Raw genomic sequence first — 27,885 nt, forward strand, 5'->3', positions numbered from 1 at the left:
TGATAAGAATCATCGATCTATTATCGATAAATATTGTGGCATTGTCTTGTCATTATTAAAGTAATATGCATGGAAAAGACAGGGGATAACATTTTAATATATGTCATAGATCCTAATTCTTTTTAATATTTTAATAACGCTCCTGGAAAAGACGGAGAGCCTGATCAAGAGAGAGAAATGCGAGGTGACAAATTTTTTTATTTTTATTTTAAATGTGGTGTTAATGCGATATTTTGTCCAAAGCTCGAGGACTCCGAAGATGAGTCTTGCGAAAAGGAAAATTGCGCGACCAGTCGGCCGACTTGACGCGAGGAAGCCCACCAGACGATTTATTGAGACAAATTGAATGGACGGCAATCCGGAGCCGGTGCTCGAAAGCTGTGTGCTTGAACGACTTCGGCTTCGTGATTCCGGCACCGTCGTTTCTCAGCTCGCGATATAAAACGACGGAGGGAGGGATGGGTGGAAGGCGGGGGTAGGGGTGGTTGAACACGACTTCGGTTAACCCATTCACCCCCGGTGCTCCATCATGAGCGTACTTTTTCTTCATTTGTAATATCATGCATCAAAATATCTTATTTTTCGAGAATGTGATAACAAAGGATTTAAATTCAGTTGAAAAAAAAGAAAATCCTTATCTCATAATTGCATTCATTAGGTTGTAAATAAATTTTTCAGAAAATTGTAGTACTTGGAAATTGAAATATATTATTAAATACTAATTAAACTTATTGTATTATTACACAAATGACAATTTTGTCGTACGTACATCTCGAATATATTTTATTTGATTACTTTTTTTTAGATTAGCAGAAAATTTGCTCTTTATTAAAAAGCTCTTTGCATATGAAGTACGAGTGATTTAACATTGAGAAATAAAACTTTGGATGATGAATTTAATTTGTAACGTACAAGTGGATAAATCTCTCTCTATTGCAAGCAAAGGATTATTTTAACGGAAATTTGATTTAACGCTTTTATAATATCGATTGCACATTATTGAAAATTCAAGAGCTGCAAGTTTTTGTATCAAATTATCGCAGAAAGTATGGGCATGGACAAAAACGCGATAGTGACAGAGTATCTAGTATAGATAGAATGTAAAATTAAATGTGCTCATACGAATAACTTCTGCACCGTTGGCTGTGCACAATATTCTATCGGATAAAAGTTGCGATATGAATGAACGTGTGATGGACAAGCTGGATTTTTCACATCTGCCCTTTAACGTATATATAAAATGTGATTCGAGCGTGATATAAATGCGTGATTTTCGCATTAGAATAAACGACAGAAATGCATAATAGAAATTTTTGCCTTGCGTGACATAACGCAACGTTACTGAAAGGAAACGTTTTTCAAACTATCGAGAAAGCTTATGATTTTTAAATATATGATTTTATGCGAGAAGAGAAGAGATAAATCCATTTTGATTTTCGAAAACAATTATGCAAAAATTTATTATTTCCTAAAAAAGCTTAAACTTGATCATCGAAAGAAAGGCTTTTTAACAATTTGCCTGGATACTTTCACTGTATCATTTGACAGAAATCTATAAATATATTATCTAAATAGTTTCTAAGAAAAATGTAGAGACGCAATTCTTCTTTAAAAAACCGTGAAAAAGAAATTCAAGGATCAGATTTGCGTATTCGTTGCGTTTCTCGAGATGCTTTCCGTGACAGATGCGAGCAATCTATTATAGGATGTATCAATCATGCATTCTACTGCTTATACGTTGCACTTACTTTCCTGCGGCCGCAGCAGAGCATGGTTGCTGCGCTGCAGCTGCGGCGAGCCGTCGACGAGAGTTGAGGCTGATGACAGACGTAGCTGAGTCTTGCGCCCCCTTCCCTCTGCAGCTGCAGCACGCGCACCTGCAGCTGCACCTGCTCCCGCTCCCGTTGTCCTTGACCGACACCGACTCGACCACCGTACTTGATGCGCACGTGTTTTCGCCACTGCATGAGTTCGGTGCGTCATGCCCTCTTCCTAAAATTGTGACAGAAAAGTCGAGTGTCAAGATGCGTGAGTTTTTTTATAATTATTTATAATTATAATTATAATTTTTTATAATTATTATTTTTCGAAAAGAGGGAAAACTGGAGAACAATTTCTCTATTCGATCTTAGGAATTGAAACGGTGCAAAAATGTATGGTTAATATTTTTATTTATTTATGATAAGACGACAGCTCGTACTTTACATCTATGGACGAGTCATAAACTTGTAATGGATCTATCGGTAATCTCCACGTGTCGCGCTTCTCAATTTCTCATTTCCCTCCCCTAACAAAACTGTTCCCTCCCCCGTCGCGTCTCATTAACCTATTTTCCCTCTCGTTCCCCGATTCACGGTTATCTTAATTTATTAACGGCCGGCCTGTATCCACGCGATCGATTACCAATTCGCACATGCAGATGATTCCCCCTTCCTTCTCCCGGATCGCCGACAGTTATATAAATCCGCGAGAACGCACGTCGAGCACGAATATGCAATGTATTCTCTCTCCCTTTCTTTTTCTATTTTTCCCTCTTTCTCTCACGTCCTCGTCCTACATTTCCATTATATTCTCTTTGAAATGCTCCTCCTCTTTTTTCCAGAAATAAGCGTGACACGTGATATAGACATTAATAATTTAAATACGCATCCCGAGATGCATCAGCGTGATTTTTATCGATAAAATATCGAATATCGTCAAATCTGTCGTCGCACATTTGCAATATCAGAGCCTCCTAATTTGGTTTCGCCATAATCCAATAAAATATATTTAAACGTTGAAAAATTCCGCTTTTTATTCATCAAAAATTGAGATAGATATATAGGATACGCTCCATTCAAACGTCTAAAATTGGAAGTCTTTCAAAAAGGTAATATCAAATTTAAATGAGTTGAAAAACTGAGGACACGATGTTCCATTATTGATGCAGCACTAACTGTAAAATATGTATGCTCGATTAAAATATATCGATAAATATTAAATCGTAGAATTTGATTGGCGATATAATTCCGACTGTTATTTGATTATATATATATAATTGGTATATACATAAATTACGCATTTTGGTCAAATTGATCGGCACATTGCTTACAGAGTTTCGCATTCAGATTTAATAATTATTTCAATGTTAGTACGCGCGACACGAATCGAAGCAAATATAATTTCGTCAAAGGGTTACAAGCGCGAGCCTGCCAAATATTTAAACGCCGCCTGCTTTGGCTCGATTCGCGGAATAATACAAACATCACTGGCTGCTTCAAGACAATCGATACTACGTGCCGGCGCATACTCGTACTAATAAATCACAGTTGTACACGCGAAAGTCGCTGAAATTAAACGAGACATCTCTTGCCTGCGAATCCGTGTCACTTCTTTTCTAGTGCCATTAATAAAATATAACTGGAGCGAAAATGAAATTCCATCTGTAATGGTTAGTACCGCAAATAGTCGTAATAATAAAGATCGATTGTCGTTTATCATTGAGCTTGCGGAATTTAATAAAGAAATGATAATGTAATGGGCAGAAAATTTTCTCATGATTAAACGGTAGAAATAGGCCTCATGTATATACATAAAATCGTGTATTATATTTTATATATATATTAATATTATATAAAATTTTCCAAAGTATCATAAAAATGGAATTTTTTAGAAATTACTTATTCACACAATCGAGAATCTCAAGTTTAATTGTAAGTTTTATTTTCTCTGAAAATTCTATTGAACTTTAATCGATTATTGAAAATAAACGCTAATATTTTTCATAACTTTCTTATTTCTTGCGTAAATTATGCAAATATTATGCACAATATCTGAGAGAGTGAAAATTCGTGTTATTGAAAAAGTTTTATAAAAAAAACATCTCGATCTCTACAAATTATTAAGCTACTTAATAATCGTAAATCACTTAATTAAACTTTTGTTTGCTTTTAATTTTTTTTAAATTTGCTTTTTTTGTGAGAAAGTGATTATATATTGATTACTACTCCAGCTCTAATTGAATTACTTATATTTGCAATGTGAGAGGAGCTGACCCGTTTCTCGGACAGCCCATATGTATATCGAACATGATCGGATAATCTAACGGTACATGCCGACACGTGATCACGGTTGATCTGGGGTCATCATGGCATGGCATGACAGGAATCTCGTGAGCCACGTCAGTCCGACTATGTCAAACCGCTTGGATTACTATTTCTACGACATTCTGTGTCGGACTCGCGTCGGCTCATTAAGAATCAATGAAATTCCAAAACACGTGTCGGGGCAACGCGTAGCAAACCTTGACCCTCTGTACGAGAATCTTGCCCTAAAAAAGGACATTTCCCCTCGTTTGTCCGTTCAAGTCTATCGAGGGAATTTCATGTACCCTCTAAATCGTTCTTTAATTTTTTTGCCAACGAAAATAAAAGCGAAGACATTTTTCCACGAAAAGTTACTTTCAATATGTTTTGCGTTTTATTTTAAAAATCCGTACAATTCAATTTCTCACTTGCAAATTAATTAAATCACTTGTAGCAATAATAATATAGTTTACAATATCGTTGAATAATAGAATTCATAAAGAATTTGATCCACACGCGCCAAAATTGATAAATTGTTTTATTAGATTATTATCCTTGTCATGAACGCATTTATCAGAGAAATTTCTGCTTATTTAACGCATCTAATGAGCTATTGTATAGGAACAGAAAGAAGCACTCGAGATTTTATCGCTCGAAAGGCCCTTTGTCCTAGGCAAAAAATTAAAAACTGCTGATTAAAAAGAAGAAAGAGAGGGAAAAAGAAAATAGATTAATAATTACGATATATAAACTCCAATAATAACTTAAGACTAAGCGAGAATGTCTATTATTAAGGGAAACACAAAGTTTTTGTCACGTGTCAATAGCCAGTGATACATTACCTATGATATATGGGCGTCTGACCAAACTCGGTCCCAAACTCCTGAACGGAGTCTTACTCCCGGCCGCATCGCGAATAAATCGACGATATTTTTAAAGTTTGATCCTCGTGCGGATTCTCTCGTCTAGCATGATAGGTTTACCTTTCCGTTAAACTTATTATCCTTGGCACGTTTGGTGACGGCGTCTTGCGCTCATTCACGCGATTTAATTAGAGCCAGGCGCGAGCTTCATTCAGAAACTTATCCGAAATGAGCACATGCCAGCCCAAAAGTGGAGCACGCCGCGAGTGCGAGGAAACGTAAATGTCGTTCTACTTGAAACGCAGTTGACGTACCCGCGTAATTGAACCGTTGAATGGAAGAACTTTATTATTATCAAGTCACACTTCCCTCAGTTTCTAAGAAACAAAGGAATTTGTGAAGGCGCCTAATGAAAAAGATTTGACTATTATTATTAAAATATCTTTTCCTACTTTTTGATCCTTTCTTCTTTACGAAGTTGGAAGCTTAACATTTTTTATGACGCCAGAGTTGCTCCTGCAAGATTGCAAGTATATACTTTTTAAAGTAAGAAAAACGCATTTATATTTACTGTTGTTCCCAAGAGAATTTAAGCCGGTTTTTTCTTCTTTTATAAGAAATATATTCCTGAATAGCACATTGGGGGTCGCTCTTTCATAGAAAAAAAAAAATCTTTGACAAGAGCTGTCTTGAATTTTAGAAAAAGACGAGAGAAGAAGGCGCCGCCTTTTTGACATCTTAGATCTGTTTTATCCTCTAACGTGCACGTTACAAAACAATTTAACAACTTCAACTATAGACATATGAAATATGAAACTTTAATGTTTTCTCTCTTGCATTCCTATTTTTGATTCGCCACTCGATTTGTCGCTCGCGTGTCTCGACGATACATCGGGCAGGGTCGATAATTTCTCGCGAAATCCGTCGCCGGCCGGGTTTCCTGATAAACAGTGACCGAAGAAAGCCATAACTGCTAAGAGGTCAAACTGCAGCGGCTTATCCCGCGGCTATTGCACTATGCATCGTAATGCGGGATCGTAAACAGTGTCGCTATAGTTTGAGAGTAAACGGCCAATAGCTCCCTTGCGAAATTCTTTCGAGCTGGCGCTGCCGCTGCAGGAAAGTGTTTGCAGTAAAAAAAGGAAAGAGTGAGAGGGGGGAGGAAGAGGAGGAGGAGGAGGAGGAGGAACGAGCAGTATAATGATAATAATGCGCATGCAACGGAGGAAGATAAACCGTCACGCGTTCCCGAGGGTGCCGTGCGCCGATTTTACATCCCCTCCTCCCCTAATCCCCTCGTCGCAATCGCGTAAATCTTCGAGAATACGCCGTTCATGCTTTATGGAGCCTCATTGTTATTGCCCGTGATTAAGCTTAACGCTCCTCGAGGTCTGTACTGATTATAGCGTTGGAAATGCATGACAGAATGCATGACAGGCGGAAGAGAAACGCGACGTTAGCGAATATTGTCGGTATATAAGTCAAATTTTTGTTAGCTTGAAAGGTAACAGATTTAATTATTAAAGACCTGACATTTTTCACGAGGAGCAAATTATTTTGCAGCGCTATTTCATTATCAAGTGTAAAAAGGGCGCTCTTTTTATTTTCGTATATCATGCTAAAATAATAGTGTAAAAAAATTGATTTATGCAAACTTTTATTCACGCACACATTCCATCACAGCATGAGATTACTTTAACAAATGAATTTTACTGCGACACCATTAATATTGATTAAAGCATTGATTATACAATCATATTACCGCGAATTTTTTACGAATATCGTCAAATAGTAATATTTTTTATGTTTTATGGATAAAAATAATTTATAGTTGCAAAAACTGGTTTAAATTAACGCAATATTTAATATGTACAAGAGAACAACTGCAAAAATTTGTTGTATTCAGATTTCGATGTTACGCGTACAAACAGCTACCTTATTCGTAAAACATTGACTGATACGACCGATACTTTTCCGTCATGCTCACAATCGTCAAATCTCTACGTGACTTTGTAGAAGAGCATTATTACATTTTACGACACGTTACATGCAATTTCCATATTTCCAGAGTAAGTTGGAAAGAAATAACTCTGGGCACACAATTTCCGATTGACAGAGAAGATTTGACAACAAGAAGGAAACAACAGAGATCGCGAACTGTCGTTGAGAAAGATGACTGCTGCACTTGAGCTCTGTATTCATGCCATACACACATTTTCGAGACAGAGAAGAAAAGAGACATAAAATAAAGAAGTTTCCTTTTTCTTTGCCATCTAGTTTCTATTTAGCGTTATCCTGACTTTCGACATTTTATATCCCATGCTTTTTACTATCCCGCTAAATTCGCTTTTAGCTATCCCCTAGCGAATGACGTTTAATGCTAAATATGGCGCTTCGATTACATCAAATACCTTCGTATTAGACAAGCAAAGCGTTAAATGGGGACACGAGAATACGTGCCCCTTGCCCCTCCCCTTGTCCTTCATGGATCGTTACGTACCTTCTAAAAATCATCTCTCATGCGAAGGGCCGGTGGGTCCCTGTTCGACCAGTGTCTGACAGTTTCTCTCATTCTGCTGGACGTCGAGCCTCACCCTCTTCTGTCCTGAAAGATTACGAACGATCGTTACCATTACGCGAATCGCGGCCACGTGACTCTGATTAAATTATCGTTATTAAAAAGGAAAGACCAGAGAGAGAGAGAGAGAGAGGGAGGGAGGAAGGGAGAAAGCTTGATTACCGGGATAAACGCACGGCAATTTTTTCCCTAAGTAAAACATCAGCGTTTAAACGGCGCGGTTTGCTAATGGCGTATCGAAGGTGTAAAAAAAAATCGACCGATCGTTTCTACGCACACGAAAGATTAACTACATCGTATCACGCCACGAGTTACTTAATACCTTTACACACGCCACTTAACACTTAACGATGCCCGACGATTTTTCTTCCAAATGACACTTTGCCTCTCTTCGTTTCGATCGTTTTTTGTAGTAGGATAACACCGCGTGTCTCTCTCTTCCGAAAAAATTCCCTTGACCTCTCTCGCGCTATTTTCTACTCTTTAAAAATGAGCAAACATTGGATGGTTACCACCGGATATTCGACAAACATATCGTGCGGGAAATAATTAGTATTGGACTCGCAGATGTCTAATTGCTTGAATGTTTGCAATATTAATAGGAAATTTTTTACGATCTGTCTGACAATATTTAAAAATTATCTGTCATTAATCACGCAACGTGACAACAAAGTGGGCTTATTCGATATAAAGGAGATTTGATATTTATGAGAATCTCGCGCGGAATGAGCGAGAAAGCGGATATTTACGCGCAAATACATTTGATTGTCGGAGTTTCTACCAAAAGAATACAAAACGCGAGGAGGAGGCGTTCAACAAAGCGAAGCACAGCCACACGTGAAACTTTTGGTATACTAAAAGCCGAAGAAACTCGCGGAATTGTTTGATTTCTAGCTCACTCGCGCATTCCTCTCGTCAAGAGAATCCAAATTGAATTCTTCCACGTTTAATCGTTAATCAGCGGAATTTAGAAATGAAGATCGGTGAAATTTGTTAAATTCGAAAAATGCACGGCAAAAAAAAGCAAAAAATATTCCCGCGAAGGTAGAAAATGAAAAAGTGATATAAAAGCACTTGAAAAACATATAAATACGGTTCTACGATATAAATATACATATCGCTTTTTTTCAGGACCGCAAAAATAGATCCGCCGAAACAAGTTTCCATAAAATGTCATTTCCCCGGATTTAGTCTATTCGTTTGGAAATGAAAATGGGGGACGAGAGCGAGGAATACCTAAAGTGGAAACGGACGGCGAGAGTCGGGTGAGTCGGACCGATAAGATCGTACGGTCATCGTGTGTGTCACCGACGCGTATCAACCGATACGCCGCGGCAGCAACACGACGCCGTCGTCGACATAATGATTTACATAACCGACATTCAACTGGTTCTTGAACTTCACTCTTCGATTCCTTTCGCCGTGGCGATCCTCCTACGCTATATCGATCCACGACCACGACGCTGGAAGGAGGGACCGGCGCGTGCAAGAGACGGAGAGGCCGACGGCGGTGGACGGAGAGAGGGCGAAAAGTATTACACGCCGTGTGTAATATTTGTTCTTTTTTTCATTCCGCGCTACGCACCCCGTGACACGCGCTCGTAACGCAGCCGAGGGAGAAGAAAACGTCCCTTTTACGACGAAGAAATGCAAAATATAGCGAGAAAATGCATCGCACGCGTCCGGTATCGGGAGGAACCGGCGGACGTCGAAAGACGCAAAATACGTGATATCGAGGGAGATGTAACGAATGTTGCCGAATATATATCGGGAAAATGTGAAATTCTTCAATATCGGGAATTGTTGCAACTTCAATAACGCAGCTTTCGTGACGTTTCCGTTGACTCTTTTATCCAATAACACGTATTAACATCCACTTTTACGCGAGGTAAACTGCCAATAGCGAAATCCGTAAAAATAACTCGACCACTCGGATTTTTCTCCCAAGAACGAGGACTTATCTAAAGCGACGATGGCGTGATCTCCTCGATGAATCCGATAACTAACCCGTCTTTCCTCGAGAGAAACGTCACTTCCAATAGCGTTATCACAGAAACGATTGCCGGTGAAGGGCTGATATCGGCGGAAAAGAGGTTCCTTAATGCGTTGGGGCGAAAGCGAGGGTACCGGATCCGTTTTGGAGCATCGCCAATCATCCACCATCGATCGACGCGACGCACAGAATGTAATATCTGTCGAGTAGACCAAGATTGAATTTCCGTCGAGGCAAGGTAGAGGTACACTCGAAACACAAGCTTCAAAAAGGAATCTTACAAAAGCGGCACCGTCGACGACACTGACGAGACCGCCGATGGCGCGCATGAGCGAGGAACCGAAAGAGGCCGGTATATCGGGCCAGAGATACGTCCGAGGGGAAAATCGAGAGCGACGGCGACTCACCGCGCTCCGCGTCCCGCGAGGAAGAGGCACGTCGACGTCCACGCAGAAGGAGTTTCCGAGCGACACCTGTGCGCGGATCCGACTCGAGGTCGTCGAGGTCGTCGAGGTCGCGGCGGAGGTTGGAAAAGCGAGCGCGAGCCGGTGGCGCGTGGGAAAAACGATGTGCATACGATGCCGGTAGTATATCGGGCAAGGAGAGATAGAGAAAGAGAGGAAGACGGAGCGAGAGAGGGAGAGAGAGAGAGTAGAGCCACCACGAAAATCGTGTGGTGGCGTGCCAGCCGATGGTCCCGGACCAACCCGATCGATATACCCTTTTTTCGAGAGTACCTTCTCTCTCTCTCTCTCGGTTCGCTCTGTCTCCCCTTCGGTCTCGCTCGCCTCAAACTTTGCCTCACCCTCGAGATGAGATGAAGGCGGACGACTGGCCTGTCTCGTCCGTATCGCTCCAGCGCGGTGAAACAGCCTGAACGGCAACAGACACGGCGGATAAATCGAGATGTCGGGACGTTTCACGGGCACGTAAACGTACCTGACGAGAGCGGGAACGCGAAAGAGAGAGAGAAAGAGAGGAGAGAGGAGAGAGAGAGGCGGGGGAGAGAGAAAGAGAGCGAGTCTCCTCTCCTTCGCGCTTGGCTCTCTCTTCTCCGACTCTATTTTTCTCCTCGCTCCTTCTCCCCCGGCGGCGAAAGGAGGCAGGAGGAATCTTCCGGTTGCAGCTTTCTCACCTCACCGTATAACGCCACGCGGGAATCAATACGCGCGCCTGCCTCGAGCCTTTTTCTCTCTCTCTCTCTCTCTCTCTTTCTCTATGTCTCACCCTCGCTTATTCCCGCTCTCTCTCTCGCTCGCGCACTAACCACCCTCTGCGCTCGTTCGCTCTCTCTCACCCGCGCGTTCACTTTCTCTCTCTCCTTTTCGCTCTTTCTCTCTGTCGCCCACCCTCGTTGACCGAACCCCTCGTCCACACCGCCCCGCTTCGATGCTTGGCTTCCTCTCTCCCTCGCACCCTCCGGAGTATAGTACGCTACTCTGCCGTACGTTGCTGAAGAGAGCGCTTCTCCTCCCCCGCTACCTTGGTGCACTCGGACGGTGCACCGTATCCTCGTCCTTGTCCTTCTCTCTCTTTCCTCGCTTGAAACGAGGTTGCTCCTCCTCGTGGAGGGTCGGCGAACGAAAGAGCACCTCGTCGACGACGATGACGGCGATGACACGAAAAGCACGATTACAAACTCGCACGCACGGCGACGACGCGAACGGGAGAAAGAGAGAGAGAAAGACAGGGGGAGAGAGAAGGAGAGAGCGCGAGGGGTTTATACACGCGTGGATATATTTCGCGCGGGAATCGCGAGCTGCCCTTACGTCAGAGAGACTCTGTGGACTACCCGCTCGCGGAGTGCAACGCGCCCCGCCGTATAACCACGACTATCGCCGTCGCGCGGACATGTCGAGGGCTGCGACACGCACGCAAGCGCGCAAGCGAACGATAAAGACGAGGGTGCGAGGAGCAGGGTAGACGACGACGGCGACGACGACGACATTGTGTAGGTGCGAAGCGCCGGTCGTTTTTCATCTTTGCCAACCGAACGCCTTCGATCGCCAATTGTGCCGAAAACTATCGATCTCGCATACCCCTGCTTCTAAATTTCGTCGCCGGAGAATTTATTCTTCCCCGCGAATCTCCTCTATCTCGATGAATCTTGTAAGATTACATATCCCGCGATTTATTTGGTACAATGTTGCAATGAAATTCTGCTCTTTACGCGAGAATAAGAAAAGAATAAATATTCTTTAATGATAGAATTCTTTATAGATTTTTGCGATGTGAAAAAAATTGGAGTTTTTATCAATCGAAGAAAATTACCCCGATGCAAATTTGATAAAATTCCCTGTCTTTACGTATATTTACTACCTAACGAAAGGGGTGGAAAGAGCGGAGGGAATTTGACATACGGTAAAGCGATGAAACTGTATTACGTTCACGCAGGGCGACTTAAAATTTTCGTCATTCTCTCCGAGGAACAGCGTTATGGTGCGGCGTCGATTATTGCATACTGATTACAGGAACATCTTAAGAGGTCGCCCACTACTAAGGTGCATGCTTAAAGAAACTTTAAAAGCTGCCGAACAGATTCGACGGAGCGCAGTGTTCAAAGTTTCCATCGAAATTGACGTCTCTTTTCGACTAGCGCTTAAAATTCAAACTTTCGCGAGAAGTTGTAACATAAAAGGGTTCATTTTCATTAAGAATTACATGTTTCATTGAGAATTACAAAAGCAATACTAGCGATTCGAAAATGTGAACAAAGTTCAAAATTAATGTGTAAGTCAAAGAAAAAGTTTTTCCCTTTTTTTCTTCATTCTATATCGAAAAGCATTTATAAATATGTTTATGAATTTTATTTAGCGAGAGACGTGCGTTTTATTATTTTATTCCCCCTTTAGCAATATATATTGAACAAATTATAAAAGTATCATAAATATGTATATAATTATAGATTTTTATGTATATATTTTCCTTGAAATATTAATATATAGTTATGAATTTTCTACAGATTTATTCATATTTGATTAAAAACGAAAGTTGTGCGAGACTTTGTTTCGTCATGGGAATACGAGGAGCTTGGAGAGATCGATGACACTTATTTATGTTTCAGGTACGTCTAGTATATCAATTTCACAGCAAAATATTACGAAACTTGAGTATTTGAAACCCGTTACGCGAATAGATATGCTAATCGGGCCATGAATTGTATGCAAAACATATCTGACGAATATTATACTACGTATGATTACTTTCTCATCTTGCGAGTAATACGGAAAAACGGTACATTTTTTTTATAATAGTTATACGATAGTTTATTATTTGAATAAAAAATATATTCCGAGATTGTTATAATTAGTCGCTTAAAACATTTAATTTAAATCTTCGGTTTTATTTCGCACTGACGTCGTATCCGAGATAATCATAAAATGATTTCAATGATACTTTAATATGTCTTTTATATATATATATATATATATATATATATATATATATATATAGAGAGAGAGAGAGAGAGAGAGAGAGAGAGAGAGAGAGAAAGAAAGCAACATAACATTGAGCGAATAATAGGCTTATATTTGTGAGATTATTAAATCGTTTATTTGACGAGATTGTTTGTGTTTTCGCGGCTCATTACATTTGCCAAATTATTTATCATCGATTAATAAGCTAAAAGAATTAATCACTTTTTTATTATTGCAAAGACATCTCAGTTTCAACTTTAAACGCTGGTTTCTTGTAATGAGTAAAAAAGTACTTTCAAAATTAAAATTTTGTTTTATAATCAAAAGTAATTTACAGTAAAAGAAATAAATAATTAATCCAGAAATAAATAATTAATCCAGATCTTTAATTAATTGATAGATTGTTTTTTTTAACTATTTTTTTACATTTCTTTGTACCACTGCATAAACGTGTACTTCTCTTTATAATGTTGTAGGAAAAAAAACTCTATTTTTGGAAAATCTCTTATTTATAGTACACATTTTACATTCAAGGAGTTAAGTAATCCCTCTTAAAATGATCGACAAATCTTGAGAGATTTGGATTTAAATCAGTCTTAATCCCCTCCTTTGTCATTGCCGACAATCCTAAATGCCCTACTTCTGGTTCGGCTATTGCAGTCTGGGATCGATTGGGGCGATCACCTCGTGTCAAAAACACTCGGCATGGAAGACGTCACGTTGACTCTTGGCCGAGGAACTACGAGTCCGATTGTCAGCTCATAAATTTTAGAACGAAACGTAGCGGTCGACGGATTAAATTTTCGATCACAATCGACGATGGATTAAACCCATCGAACTCTCGCAACACATCAATCATGTTGTGAAAACAGCAAAAATAGGAGACGAGATTGCAAGTTTTTATCTATCAATGGCGATTAATCGAATGCAGCGATTTTATTAGATAATTACGTTACATCATATAGTATGTCGAAAATTATATTATTATTATTATTATTTATATATTATTTATTGTTAATATATGAGAATAATATTATTTAACAATTAGGCACGTAAATATTTTTTTTTTTGTTAGACATTGCTATTTTACAAAATAATTTCAAATTTATCACTTCGATTCTTTTCATGGCTTTGATTTTTAATGGAAAATAAAATGGATGTTTTAAAACTGTTTAAAGAAACGATTATATTCACGAATTATTCACACATTAACTGAAATGCTGCAAAAAAGTTGAACTCAACTCTAATGTACGGTGTTGCGATTGGGTGACATTTGAATGAATGGCGGGCAGCATTCACACCTTTTTCAACCCCTTTCTTCCACTCGCGACCTCGTCCACTTTGAAACCCCCGATGTACACTAAAGGTTACGATAGTTGACACGCGAGCGTTGCCACGTGCACATGAATATCATATACACCCACCCATCTACGCATGATATGCACAGGCGCAATAATGTATCAAAGATTTCTTTGGAAATCTGTGAAAGCCAAGAGACGTTCTTACATAATTTTGCGAATATTTTCATCGAAAGGGGATGAAAAAATCATCCGCAACTAAATTAAATTACATGTTTTAGATATCTTATTTATTATTTTTCTATTTAATTATATGGATGTGTAATCAACGTTACTGATGCGACAAAGTCCATAATGATTCCTCGTGTTTGCAATTTTTCCGTCGCATTTTTATTCAAACGGCCAGATTACAATGACATGGCGAACTTCAAGATCTGCCCGCGACACGCAGTGAAACGGATACGTCACTGGTCGGCCGCGTACGCATACGTCGATCTGGACGTGCGGCTTACATACAAACGCCGATACGCTCGCTCTCCCCCTTTCCCCGTCCCACCCCCCTCCTTCTCCCCCATCAACACGTACTACGGGAATACTACGTTCTGTGATGCGGGGCAATTAAGCCCGAACCACCCCCACTCGCGGCCCTTCCACCACCAGCGACCACACAGACTTCGGACCTGCTGCGGGGGCGCAAGTCTGTGTCTTCTTTTACCACCCCCTACCGTTTATCCATTCGTTCATTCATCAGAAAGAACATACCTTGACCGGCTTCGCAGCTTCAAATCAGGAGAATCCAGAATCGCTCGCTAAATCAAAGAAAAAATCCGAAACGCATCACGTTACGCGTGGTGTGTAATTAAAATTTACGGTGCTCATGAATGAACTTGCAGTCTGTAACATAATCAGAAATAATAATAATAGAAAGAAAATAATAATAATAGAAAAAAATAATTATAATAGAAAAAAATAATAGAAACAAAATAATAATAAAATTTAAATTTAAATTTAAAAATAATAAAATTTTAATTTAAATTTAATTTATTAAATAGTTGTATTTTAATATTTATAATATCAAATTGCAATGAATTACAACAATTTGCAATAAAAATTAATTTACAAGAAAAACAATGTTAATTTCTAGTACGTTTTTGGAAGTATTTAAAAACAAAATTTAACAATAGATGCAAGATACATATTAAATATGTAAAGACATTTTAATTCAATGTTCTCCTCTAATTTCATAAAATTTATAGTTATATAATATTTTTTACGTAAATATATACAGTGTCTTGACTGTTTCTTTCTTTCGTGTAATTATATATATAAATATTTTCTTCCGTTATCGTTTTGACATTCATTTTGATACAATGCTTTTGACTCTAGTTATAATAATTGCTAAAAGATGATTTAAATGTATAATAAATTTTTTATTACATTACCATATTTAATACATACATGATATGTTGGATCTTTAATAAATTGCTATCTAGCAAAGGGAAGAAGCAGATCTCGGATCCATTCGTTGGCAAACGATACACGTGGCGCCATCTGTGTTGCCGACGTGGCAAACTCGTGCGTCCAACGTGTGGCGCCATCTGTGCGTCGACGCAGGATGCACGATATCGCTTTGACGGTTTGCCTCCATCATTCGATGCACGTGTGTTCGCCTGTCGCGCGACACGTCTGACTTTTGGCGCACAATTAGGCAACATTCGGGGCTGTTTCGCGCGATCAGAATCGCCGAGGAAAATCGTAGGCGTGATAATTTTCGAAGCGTTTCGTTTTCACGAGCGTTCGCGACGGATTTGCGGGCGATATCGGGTCTCCTTTGTCCACTGCAGGTGAGTTTTCCAAACCCTCTCGTAACGGCTTGCCGCTCGAGACCTGTCGTGACCGTTTACGGCAACGCCGAATATCTTCGCGTTCGTTCGCGGTGTGTGTTTCCTTTCGACACGTGTCCGGGAAAATGCGCCTAACCTACGTCTTACGTAACGCGGCGAAAAAACGCCGCGACCGCCGATCCACAGCTGTCCCACCGAGTTCTTTCGCTCGTAACGAACTGGGTAAAATTGCAGGTGAAAGAGGGAGGCAATGCCGTCCGACGCGAAGAAGAAGCAGCAGCAGAAGAAGAAGGAGGCCGCGAAGGCGAGGCAGTCCGGGAAGAAACCGCCGCAGAGCAACAATCAGACGAAAACGACCGACGATAGCAAGGAACAGAGCCCGACGTTGGGAGATTTGCAGAATGGAACCAACGGCACGGCTATCAGCGCCGAAGGTAGATGGGGAATTAAATAATGTTTTTTTTTCTCCTTTTTCTTTAGATAACTTCAATGTGATTTCATGATCTCCTGATCTCGTGCTTCATTTTTTAGTTATTTTTGAATAATTTTTTAAATATTATTAATACAATGAGGAAAATTTAATTTGAGAAATTAAACTATTTTTAATGTGTTATTTGTAAATATTCTCGTAAAGATATGTAGTCTTGCTTTTGTAAATATTTACAAAATTTATATTTAATTGGGCATTTATAAGTTATAGTCAAGAATAATTTTGATGTCTGGTTTGAAGCTTATTCAAAATTCTGTCATACATATGGCAAAATGAATAAATTTGAAATAATTTATGAAGGATAATTCAATTTTTAAAAGTTTCATATTTTAATATTTTACCTTGATATATTTAATATTTATAATTACTTATATTATTTGTTATCATACACTTTATTATATTATTTTAAACTTATAGTTGATTTCTTTATACGAAATTATATATAGCTCTAAATAACTCTAAAATAGTTATCTTTAAAATTATTTGCAATTAGCTACACTTATTTCATCAAATATTTATGTTTGTATAACATGTTTGTATAACACGTTTGCAGAGGCATTATGTTTGAAATTGGAGGCAGATGCCAGACTCAATGCAGAAGCACGTTCGTGTACTGGATCATTGGCTTCGCATCCACGTAGCCGAGATATAAAGATATCTAATTTTTCTATTACTTTCCATGGCTGTGAACTGCTGCAAGACACCATGTTGGAATTGAATTGCGGCAGACGTTATGGTTTATTAGGTCTAAATGGTTCTGGAAAGTCTACATTGTTAGCAGTATTAGGAAACCGAGAAGTTCCTATTCCTCAGCAAATAGATATTTTTCATTTGACTAGAGAAATGCCTGCAAGCAATAAAACTGCTCTGGAGTGTGTGATGGAGGTTGATGAGGAGCGTATACGATTAGAGAAGCTTGCCGAAGAGTTAATAGATTGCAATGAAGAAGATGCTCAGGTTTGTTACAAATTTTTTTACATTGATGTTTACCACAATTGAAACTTTTATAAAAAAAAGTTTTTTTTTTATACAAAATATAGGAACAACTCATGGATGTATATGAGAGATTAGAGGATATGGCTGCCGACACGGCGGAAGCTCGTGCTGCCCATATCTTACATGGTTTGGGTTTTACTGCGAAAATGCAAAAAACGCCTACCAAAGATTTCTCAGGAGGTTGGAGAATGCGTATAGCTCTTGCTAGGTATGCGAAAACCTTATATACATATATATATATAATGTGGATAAAAACGTCACTTATATGTATACAATACATTATCAAGATTACAGATATAGAGAAATATTTTGGCATTTTTTTTACAGAGCGCTTTATGTAAAACCGCATCTATTGTTACTTGATGAACCAACCAATCATCTTGATCTAGATGCTTGTGTATGGCTGGAGGAAGAACTTAAAACTTATAAACGAATTCTGGTTATAATCTCTCATTCTCAAGATTTCCTTAATGGAATTTGCACCAATATTATTCATGTGAATAAAAAGCAATTGAAATATTACACTGGTAATTATGAGGCATTTGTTAAAACAAGGTAAGCTACAAGAAAATGCTTCTATATCTTATGATGTCACCGATTCTTTAATTACATCAATATTTTCCTTTAGAATGGAGTTACTTGAAAATCAAGCAAAGCAATATAACTGGGAACAAGATCAGATTGCGCATATGAAAAACTATATTGCACGGTTTGGTCATGGTTCTGCAAAATTAGCCCGACAAGCCCAATCGAAAGAAAAGACTCTAGCAAAAATGGTGGCTCAAGGTCTGACGGAGAAAGTTATCAATGACAAAGTGTTAAACTTTTACTTTCCTTCGTGTGGAACTATTCCGCCGCCGGTTATCATGGTTCAGAATGTCAGTTTCCGTTACAACGAGGATGCGCCTTGGATTTACAAAAATTTAGAATTTGGAATCGATTTGGATACTAGACTCGCATTGGTTGGACCAAACGGAGCAGGAAAAAGTACTCTATTGAAGTTGTTGTACGGCGATGTATGTACCAATAAATGCACATTCTGTTTATTAATACTTTGACACTCGATCCTTTTTTTCTTGACAAAATAATGTCACGTTACAGTTAGTGCCAACAAGCGGAATGATTCGTAAAAACAGTCATCTCCGAATTGGTAGATATCACCAACATTTGCATGAATTGCTAGACTTGGATATGTCACCTCTTGATTACATGATGAAGGCTTTCCCCGAAGTCAAAGAACGCGAGGAGATGAGAAAAATTATTGGTCGCTATGGTCTCACCGGACGTCAACAGGTACATCAAAATTTATTAAGTGCTTTATTCGAGAAGCGGCATTTTCGAACATATGATATTTTATTTCTTTCAGATTTGTCCTATTCGTCAACTGTCCGACGGTCAACGTTGTCGAGTCGTATTCGCCTGGTTGGCTTGGCAAGTGCCTCATCTATTGCTGCTCGATGAGCCTACTAATCACTTGGACATGGAAACAATCGATGCGCTCGCTGACGCTATTAACGACTTTGACGGCGGCATGGTCCTCGTCTCGCATGACTTCAGATTGATTAATCAAGTATGTATACTTTTTTATAACTCTATTTTAATTCGATGTATATTTTCTATGCTCGATGTGTAGGTTGCTGAAGAAATTTGGGTGTGTGAAAATGGCACAGTTACAAAATGGAGTGGCAATATTTTGGATTACAAAGAACACCTCAAAGACAAAGTCCTATCAGATAATCAAAAGAGACAAAAGGACTTGGCGAATCGGGGCAAATAATAGGAGATTGCACGATTTGTCATATTTCTCTCTTTTTCCAATGCACTATGCCTCTATTTATAGAAATTTTTTTGGAGAATCGTAATATATCACTGAATATACGCTAATGTTCCAGTGATAATCTGTCAAATCACTTAGTTAATTTATTATTAAGTATTAAGTCGAAATTGTAGGTTCTCCATTTGACAACCCACAAACGGATGTGGTACATTATTCGCGACATACTAGAAATCTAGAAATTCGAAAATCTCCATGTATATTGCAAATTGAATCTAAATAAATTATTGGCGTTTGATTAACGGTAATAAATATCATATCGTTAAAATGATAATTGAAAGTAGAAAAAAAGGGCGAAAGAAACCAATGATTTCTCTTATGGTTAAATTCTTTATTAAAAATTTCTATCAGTCTATAAAATAATTTGATTCTCTTCAAGAATATAAAATATCGTGTAACATGTACAAACATATGCAGATATGATCAATTATATAGTCCTAAAATACATTTTTCTGTGTATACATATATAAATACTATAATAATATAATATATGGAAGACGTACTCTTTGTTTCCACATATATTTCTGTGTATTGCAAAATATCGATTCTTAGTGAATCGCGATTTTAACGATATTAAAATATATTCTTTATGCGATACTTTCGATAAAGCGTTGATGAATTTTCATCAGTAAACATGAACTTTTTGTTCATTTTGAATTCTGTACCTTGAGATCAACAATGATCTATATTTATGTATTTGTCGCCTAAAAAGTTTCTATATATATTCCTTTAATGTATACGCTATATTTGTGACTCTAGCAATTGTAATATTACATTATGTATAACTTTCATTGCCGCGTAACGACGGCAATAAACCCAAAGCCAAGGAAAGATAAAAATAGATATTTAAAAAAAGAGATAGAAAACTGGAAATAACAAATACTATAAAAGAGAGATTCGGTCCGACTATGAAGAAGATGTACGCTCAAACTGGCGTAGAGGCTGGAATGGAGCAGGCAACTTCCTGAGCTAATGCCGCATTTCTCAAGACTAACAAATGCGTGTCCATGTCGTTCAAGGCTTGATCGATGAATGCCAATTTCCTAGCTTGACTCTTCGGCACGCCATGCTTGGTTACTAACGCTAAGTGAGTCACAGCCAATACCAGAGCTGCCACTCTGGCCTCTAGTAACCTGGCATCTAACGGTGGATACAGACTGCGAACAACATCGTCCACGCGAGGCGGTATACGTCGGGCAACCTGACCAAGAATAAATTGCAATAATTTGGGTAAAAATGGCATAGAAAAATAACACACAATGCTTGCACGTACATCTACTATTTCCAATGGGACAGTGTTACTATTAACAGTTCCAGCAATAGTAGTGAGACTGGCTGCAAGAGCATGACAAGATCGAAGCACTGCTATGCAAGGTGGAGCCAAGCCAGTAGCATCATCTACCCATCTAAAGTGCAACAATATTATCTTCTAATAAACTATGTGTAATATTTAAATTTTTACAAATTAATCAATACAATAAGAAAATAAGAAATGTAAACAATCTACCTTGATAAATTTTATAGCTTAAATTAGCTTAATTTTATTAAGATGTCAAAAACTTAATACACAAACTTGAATAAAAATAAGCTAATTAAATACAATGTTATCTATCGATCATACTATTGTAATATGATATTTCTTCATTGTTTATAACTTTGTACCTTTCAGCACCTGCCAGCCACTCTTCGTTCTCCCATACATCCAATCCTAAACCAGTGATGTTCTCTCCTTCAAGCAGATCGGAACTTAACTCTGCAGAGTCTTTTTGATTCTAAAAATGAATAAAATTATTGTACTTCTCCCCAAAACAGTTTAGCATTCCCAATATATGATTCAGTCAGATCAAACTCACATAGTAGCAACGTTGCCTGCGACAAATAACCAACAGTACCAGGAGTGCGCCAAGAAAGACTGCAGCTAGTGCACCCAGCGCAATTGCAACCACCGTCTCCATACCAGTGGCAGTGACCGGTGGTACAGCATTGCTTATGGATATCGACGAACTCATAGTATTCGACACGAGTATAGTAGTGATAATGAATCGAGGTGTCAATGAAAAAGCTACCCAAAACAGAAAACAGCAACGTCAATCATTGAACTTACATTGACATTTGAGAAATGTCAACAGAGTGTGATCCATTCTGATGATAACGGTGAGAGGCGGAGACTGTCACGGAACTTAAGCTTCGTTCATCGAGAACAGCTGAGAACAGCTCGTGATTGGCCGTGCGTTATGTAAGAGCGACTTGGCATCAACAGATGATCGAAGCATTACATTGGAGTAGTTGGATGTCGGACCAATCAGGCAGACTTTATTGAGACATGCTCTTTACGTTCCCGCGCGACAGCTTGCCGCTAACAAATTTCGCCTCATCGACGATTACGTTCTGTCGAGGCGCATCATTCGTTTCGTTATTTCGTCGTCCGGGCCTTCTCCGAGTCAAACGACTACGAATCGTGACTTGGATTGACTGCAATCTCCGTGCGATCGCATGTTTATCCACGTCACATATCCCGATATAACCTGTATCACTCTGCAACGTTTATCTCGAATCCAACGTCAACCTCGTATCCGTCGAAACGTTTCCATGACTGTCGTAAATTCCGCAGCGGATAAACCTCGGAGAGATTGTCGCAGCTGATACACTGGTCAAAGAATATATACTAAGACGAGTGTGTGTGTAAGAAACTGGGCATTGTCTGTTTGGAGATAACACTGGGCTGTACAAGATGAGTAAAGAAAACAACAGTGCGATGCTGAGATTGAAACAAGATTATCTGCATCTTAAGATGGATCCAGTACCATATGTTCTTGCGGAACCAGTGCCTGCCAATTTTTTAGAGTGGTAAGAGATACTTGGTTAAAAGAAAAATGTAATTTTTATCACGAGTAACTTAATATAAATTCTATCGGTTTCAGGCATTATGTAGTTAAGGGACCAGAAAGCACTCCATACGAAGGTGGATATTATCATGGGAAAATAATATTTCCAGAAGAGTTTCCATTTAAACCGCCTAGCATTTATATGTCCACACCAAACGGCCGATTTTGTGTCAATGCAAGACTGTGCTTGTCTATTTCTGATTATCATCCTGAAACGTGGAATCCAGCGTGGAATGTATCTACTATTCTCACTGGCTTACTTAGTTTTATGGTATAAATTTCTTTTCACATTAAGAATTTAAAAGATATAACTTATATCAAGTTATATATAAAGATTTTGTATAATTTCAGATTGAAAAAACTCCTACACTCGGTAGCATAAATACAACAGATAATGAAAAGAAACGGCTAGCTATGCAGAGTTTAGAATACAATCTCAAAGACAAAATGTTTTGTGAGCTTTTTCCAGAAACTGTTGAGGTATTACTTTATCATGGAATAAACAGTACTTTATCACTTTACTCTTACTTTATTACTTTAGTTATTGTATAGAATAAATACAGAATATATAATTGAGAATTTGTTTTTATAAATTATGGTGCATTATTTATTTATTATTTATTATTATTCATTGAAATGTTATAGGCAATCAAAATTGAATTGGAACGTCGAAAAGGAAAGAGGCCTGATGAGTCAAGATGAATGAAGTGATTTTTCATATTTTGCCAGACATTGATTCTCATTCTGTTCTGTTCTCTTCTAAAAGATTACAAACAGATTACATCTTTTATTATTAATTGTAGACATAAAGTAAATTATTGCCATTATCATGCGCATTTTTATACATCAATGCTGCTTAATGAGCACTAAAATTATAAAATGTTTGACAGTTACCTATAACATAATATGTAGATAAAACATCTATTGATTATATCTAATCACTTGTATGTTACAATATTTGAAAATATTGTACATCCAATTTATTTGATGTACAATTTTTAAGTATATGACACAAAAGTATCTTAGTCTTCAACATGAAAGAATAATGAAGATGTCAATGAAGATATATATGCCAGTAGTGAAAGAATAATTATTTGCAACATTTATATTTTATAAGTAGTATCTTTTTATGATTAGCAATTAGTTAAATATCAAGAATATTGAGTAAACCAATGCATCTGTGCAATTATCAATGAATGGAAAACTATTTCCACATTTTTTGAAACTTCTAGAACTATTTAATTTCTTGATAGTTTAATTTATCTGCATTTATCTTTTCAAAAATATATATAATTGGATTTTATATTTAATCATTAAAATATTTTAAAAAGAGATTTGATTAGGGATTCAAAAGACTAATCTTTTTTGAAATATTTAGTAGTTTAATAAGTGGTAAGCTTTTTTACATTATACAAAAACATATATATAAAAATTAAATAAAAATAATATCGATATTTATATCATACTTTTCTTTCAAGCATAAAATACTTGAACAAAAAATACTTTACTTAAATACAATAACTGATATATTTGTTACGTGAATAGAATAATTGATTTTTACATATTATTTTACATATACAAGGGAAGATTAGATTAGAAATGACAAATTATACAGAGCAATTTTATTATAGATAGTTCTACAATTTATTATTTATTAAATTAAATCATAGTTTGATCAAAGTATCCTGTATGCAATGTGTCACATTGCATAAACATTAGTGTTTGAAGGCCCAGAAATATTTCTCTTTTTTAATTGCGCTCCCTCTCTGTATTTACTAATAATTTTTTCTTTCTGTCGAAAAAAAGCACAAAGGTAATTTATTGTGATTTATTGCAAAGTGATTTTTGATTGAAACATTTATTTGAAATATTAGAGATTTTCGCGCCAGCGTAGCAACACTGCGCGCAAGCGGACGAATTCATTGAATTCCGGTGAACTCGTCATATGTTTTCCATCATCGCGCGACAGCTCGCAGCTGTCAAATTCCGTGAATTACCGATGATGATTGTATGATTCCACCGAGACATATTTTCTCGTCCAACATCTTCCATTCCGAGGATCGCCTTGATGCATATTTATCCTCGTCATCACAACGTAACCTATTTCACATCTCACAAAATTTCGGACTTGACTTTATCGTCAACTTCGCGAAACTCTGCCAAGAGATCATCCTAGTGCCACGTGAAGTTTGCGATGCGCAAACATTTCACAATTCAACATTCAACGGTGCTGAGACAGCGAAAAAGTTAAGTTGCTAAAATATATCGTCGGATTTGTAAATATTGCGAAACTGATTAAGCGCGAGCTGTGAAGATTTTTGATAAGCTGGGCGAATATATCGCGACGAGTGTAGGAAACTGGCGGATAACGTCTGTTCGGAGGTAACACCGAGCTGTATGGTAAGGATGAACAGAAAAACCAACAGCGCGACAGCTAGATTGAAACAGGATTATTTGCGACTCAAAAAGGATCCAGTACCGTACGTCCTTGCAGAACCCGTGCCTTCGAATATATTAGAGTGGCAAGTGTCTTATCGATATCCTATTTGTGAATTAACTGTTGGTTTCGAGACACAGAGTGATTAATACACAACTACTCGTTTTAGGCATTATGTGGTTGTAGGACCAGAAAAAACTCCATACGAGGGTGGATTCTATCACGGAAAGCTCATATTTCCAGGCGAGTTTCCGTTCCAACCGCCTAGTATTTATATGACTACTCCAAATGGTCGATTTAAAGTCAACACAAGATTATGTCTATCAATTTCTGATTTCCATCCCGATACGTGGAATCCAGCATGGAGTGTATCTACTATCCTTACAGGCTTGCTTAGTTTTATGGTAAGTATCTAGGTATCTAAAAATAATGTGAAGAATATTATTAAAAAGTGATTCTTTTTTGTTTAATAATATTATATTTACAGATTGAGAAAAGTCCCACACTTGGTAGCATTAATACAACAGATTATGAAAAGAGACAGCTAGCTGCGCAGAGTTTAGAATATAATTTAAGGGACAAGATGTTTTGCGAGCTTTTTCCAGAAACTGTTGAGGTATTTTGTTGTATATTGTAAATTATGTATATAAACTATTACGTCAATATTATTACTGAAATTGGAAATTCGAATCTAATATGAGATTGCATGTGATAATATAACAGGCGATTAAAACTGAACTAGAACGTCGAAAAGAGCTCGAGAAACAAGCGAGGCATCAATCCACTGCATCCGAGGTCTCTTCCTTGATACGAGATCAATTGCAGAGAGAGCAGAGTCCATTACATAGCGCACTGGCCAATCTCGTCGTTATCATCGGTTTTGCAGCATTTGCATACACAGTGAAATATGTGCTAAGGAGCATAGCTATGGAATAAATCAGAATTTAAATTTCAAGTCACAACGAGCACAAAATGAGAGAGCCATGATAAGCGTACATTTTAAAAATGTGACAAACATAAGAAGAAGATATTAGGCTCCCATATTTGCCTGATAATCTACCTTTTGAATCTGTGCAGCATTGGATTTTGCACGGTTTGGAAAACTTTTGCCAGTGAAACCTCTGAATAGTTTGATAGATTTTTATATCAAAGTTGATTGTAAGATATAAACTGTATTATAACCGCGAATTCTATTTGGCTATTCATCAATGAGGTAATTTGTAATTTCTCTTAATTTAATTGAGAGAAATGTATAACAAAGATGACACAATTTAATCATAATGGCTTCCCACCTTTTTTATATCAGATTTGCACTCTTCTAGCAATATAATTAGAGGAACTAAATTTCTTTGCTGCAATATCCTTGCTTTCATTGAATTTTCTACATTTTCAAGATTAATTAGAGTCAAAGTATATCCAGAGAGAGATACGTATTTTATGCAATACATCTGCCTAGCCCTATTACAGAGAATCTCTTGGATAGAAATGCACAAATTTATTGCACTCTACAATGTGCCAATAAGAGTAAGTCTAAAAATGTAATTAAATTAGATTATGCTTGATAACCTGACTTATTCCATTGGTTAAACAAGTCTATTTTGTAAATAGATATTGTAAGAACAAAAAACCGCGTCATAGAAATAGTTTCAATACTAATAGCAAATTCGATTGAATGTACATATTAGTGCACATTGCTGCATATTAAAGATTATCGTATATACATTTACAATAGTATAATTAAAATAATAAAAATTAATACTATATATAAATTATTACATATCGTTCAATAAGACAAATAACGATATCTCGAAAAATTAATTTTATTTATTTTAGTTATGCTATAAGTATAAATTTGTATACAACAGCCTTCGAGTGTTTGAGCAGTGCGCACTAATGCATCCAACCAAATTTGATATAACACAAAGATCAATTTATTGAATGTAACAACTTGTTGCATTGTCATATCTTAGACTTCCTTTTAAAAAAAATTTTTTTGATTAACCTTTTCGCTATGAATGGTGTGTATATATATGTATACATATATATATACCTTTTAAAAACAAAAATATATTTATGGAAAACATATATCTGTACTATAATCAAATATTGTATTATAATCAATTTATTACATTTATTTTTGCACAACACTGAAATATCTAAAACATTTGATTGTGAAACAATTTAATATTCAATAATATGTATCTTTACATCTATACATATGATACACAATAATGTGACAAGTTTTTTTAAAATATTATAAGCAAGTTTCAGAACAATTTATTATTCCGAAGTGTTTGCTTCGATGCGTCAATTTTTTTTAATTAACATAATTATTAATGTTGTTAATGCTTTTTGCATTGCAAATAATAGAACATTTCATAAGCTACTAACATAGAATAGTAATTTTTTCGTAGCATACGTAGCAAGTGTTTTTCAAATGTGCTATAGCGAAAGGGTTAATATATTTCTCCTTTATATATTATTTAAATAGCTCATAGGATTATTTTTCTTTCTTTTTTTTTGCATATAAATTTCTTCCATTTAAATATTTCCATGTTTTCTTCCTTAATTGACACAAAATGTTTACAATGTATGCAGAAAAATTTATGCTCTTCCACGATTATTATTTAAATGATATTGAGAACGAAGGAACAGAATTTTCTGTATATTTAATTTTTGGATAAATATTCAATTATAATTTAATTGTATTGAAAGTAAAACTATAACTAATTTTTGTATATTTATTGATGACTCATTTCTACAAGCACAGTTTTGAATTGTATTATGTGTGATCCTCCAACAGTGACGAAATAATTACAATGTATATGCTTATATATATATATTCTACCATCATATGTGTAAACATGGTAGATATTGTAATTATAATATAGTTACGACAAAATAATGTAAATATAACATGTTATTATTGCTAAGCATATAAGCATGTGGAATATAGTTTACTTACCTGAGAAAGTACTTCAAGATTGTCTCATTGAAGACTTATTCAACATCCGTTCCTTTATGTAACACTCAATTTTACTCATATATGTTAGTAGTTATATAGTTTTATATATATTTCACATTTAAAGAAATACGATATATGTGTTTCAAAAGAGTTAATGGAAAGCTATAAATATCTTAATATTGAAACAAACAATATCTCTATTTTATCTATTACGAAAAACTA

The 27,885-nt window shown here is 37.0% G+C and overlaps 5 protein-coding genes and 1 long non-coding RNA gene across 13 annotated transcripts in view; 4 read left to right on the forward strand and 2 right to left on the reverse strand.

Annotated features, from left to right (window-relative positions):
* Positions 1–11,328, reverse strand: part of Rhogap100f (Rho GTPase activating protein at 100F) — a 68,719-nt gene extending 57,391 nt beyond the window's left edge. For 2 of the 6 annotated variants that reach the window (XM_083103660.1, XM_083103665.1), the window contains exons 1-3: positions 10,304–11,328; positions 7,428–7,532; positions 1,749–1,992 (exon numbers count right to left, since the gene is read on the reverse strand). In XM_083103660.1, coding sequence (XP_082959786.1) covers positions 1,749–1,967 — 219 coding nt within the window. In that variant the 5' untranslated portion in view covers positions 1,968–1,992; positions 7,428–7,532; positions 10,304–11,328. Of the gene's footprint in view, positions 1–1,748; positions 1,993–7,427; positions 7,533–7,827; positions 8,182–10,303 lie in introns of those variants that run through there. The other 4 variants (XM_083103658.1, XM_083103657.1, XM_083103656.1 and 1 more) reach the window with 4 other exon arrangements.
* On the forward strand, positions 9,217–13,876 carry LOC145973948 (uncharacterized). Of its 2 annotated transcripts, XR_014439586.1 has the most exons (4): positions 9,217–10,082; positions 11,970–12,228; positions 12,461–12,562; positions 13,575–13,876. It is a non-coding gene; the product is annotated as an uncharacterized LOC145973948 (long non-coding RNA). The 2 variants fall into 2 exon arrangements; XR_014439585.1 differs by having other exon boundaries at positions 9,217–12,228.
* Positions 13,877–15,841: 1,965 nt separating this feature from the next.
* LOC145972788 (ATP-binding cassette sub-family F member 2) lies at positions 15,842–20,072 on the forward strand. The gene is made up of 9 exons (XM_083101721.1): positions 15,842–16,056; positions 16,291–16,490; positions 17,100–17,503; positions 17,587–17,750; positions 17,870–18,097; positions 18,171–18,558; positions 18,644–18,835; positions 18,909–19,112; positions 19,176–20,072. Exons 2-9 carry the CDS (start codon positions 16,307–16,309, stop codon positions 19,317–19,319), a joined length of 1,908 nt encoding a protein of 635 aa, XP_082957847.1. The 5' UTR covers positions 15,842–16,056; positions 16,291–16,306; the 3' UTR covers positions 19,320–20,072.
* Positions 19,682–21,878, reverse strand: Tmem98 (transmembrane protein 98). Of its 2 annotated transcripts, XM_083101723.1 has the most exons (4): positions 21,230–21,627; positions 21,039–21,148; positions 20,650–20,782; positions 19,685–20,577 (listed from the first exon to the last, which is right to left on the reverse strand). In XM_083101723.1, the coding sequence occupies exons 1-4, from the start codon at positions 21,383–21,385 to the stop codon at positions 20,302–20,304; spliced, it is 675 nt and encodes a 224-aa protein (XP_082957849.1). In that variant the 5' UTR covers positions 21,386–21,627; the 3' UTR covers positions 19,685–20,301. The 2 variants fall into 2 exon arrangements, with proteins under 2 accessions (XP_082957848.1, XP_082957849.1); XM_083101722.1 differs by having other exon boundaries at positions 19,682–20,782; positions 21,230–21,878.
* LOC145972790 (ubiquitin-conjugating enzyme E2 J2-like) lies at positions 21,499–23,101 on the forward strand. Its single transcript, XM_083101724.1, has 4 exons — positions 21,499–22,223; positions 22,298–22,532; positions 22,613–22,741; positions 22,907–23,101. Exons 1-4 carry the CDS (start codon positions 22,108–22,110, stop codon positions 22,961–22,963), a joined length of 537 nt encoding a protein of 178 aa, XP_082957850.1. The 5' UTR covers positions 21,499–22,107; the 3' UTR covers positions 22,964–23,101.
* A 1,067-nt stretch (positions 23,102–24,168) lies between these two features.
* On the forward strand, positions 24,169–27,680 carry LOC145973014 (ubiquitin-conjugating enzyme E2 J2-like). Its single transcript, XM_083102132.1, has 4 exons — positions 24,169–24,783; positions 24,868–25,102; positions 25,186–25,314; positions 25,422–27,680. The coding sequence occupies exons 1-4, from the start codon at positions 24,659–24,661 to the stop codon at positions 25,632–25,634; spliced, it is 702 nt and encodes a 233-aa protein (XP_082958258.1). The 5' UTR covers positions 24,169–24,658; the 3' UTR covers positions 25,635–27,680.
* Positions 27,681–27,885: the final 205 nt, after the last annotated feature.

This window comes from Camponotus vicinus, unplaced genomic scaffold (assembly GCF_025532165.1).
Source record: "Camponotus vicinus isolate PSW18456_S1 unplaced genomic scaffold, iyCamVici1.0 SCAF_6, whole genome shotgun sequence".
In the NCBI taxonomy this organism is placed as follows: Eukaryota; Metazoa; Arthropoda; class Insecta; order Hymenoptera; family Formicidae; genus Camponotus; species Camponotus vicinus.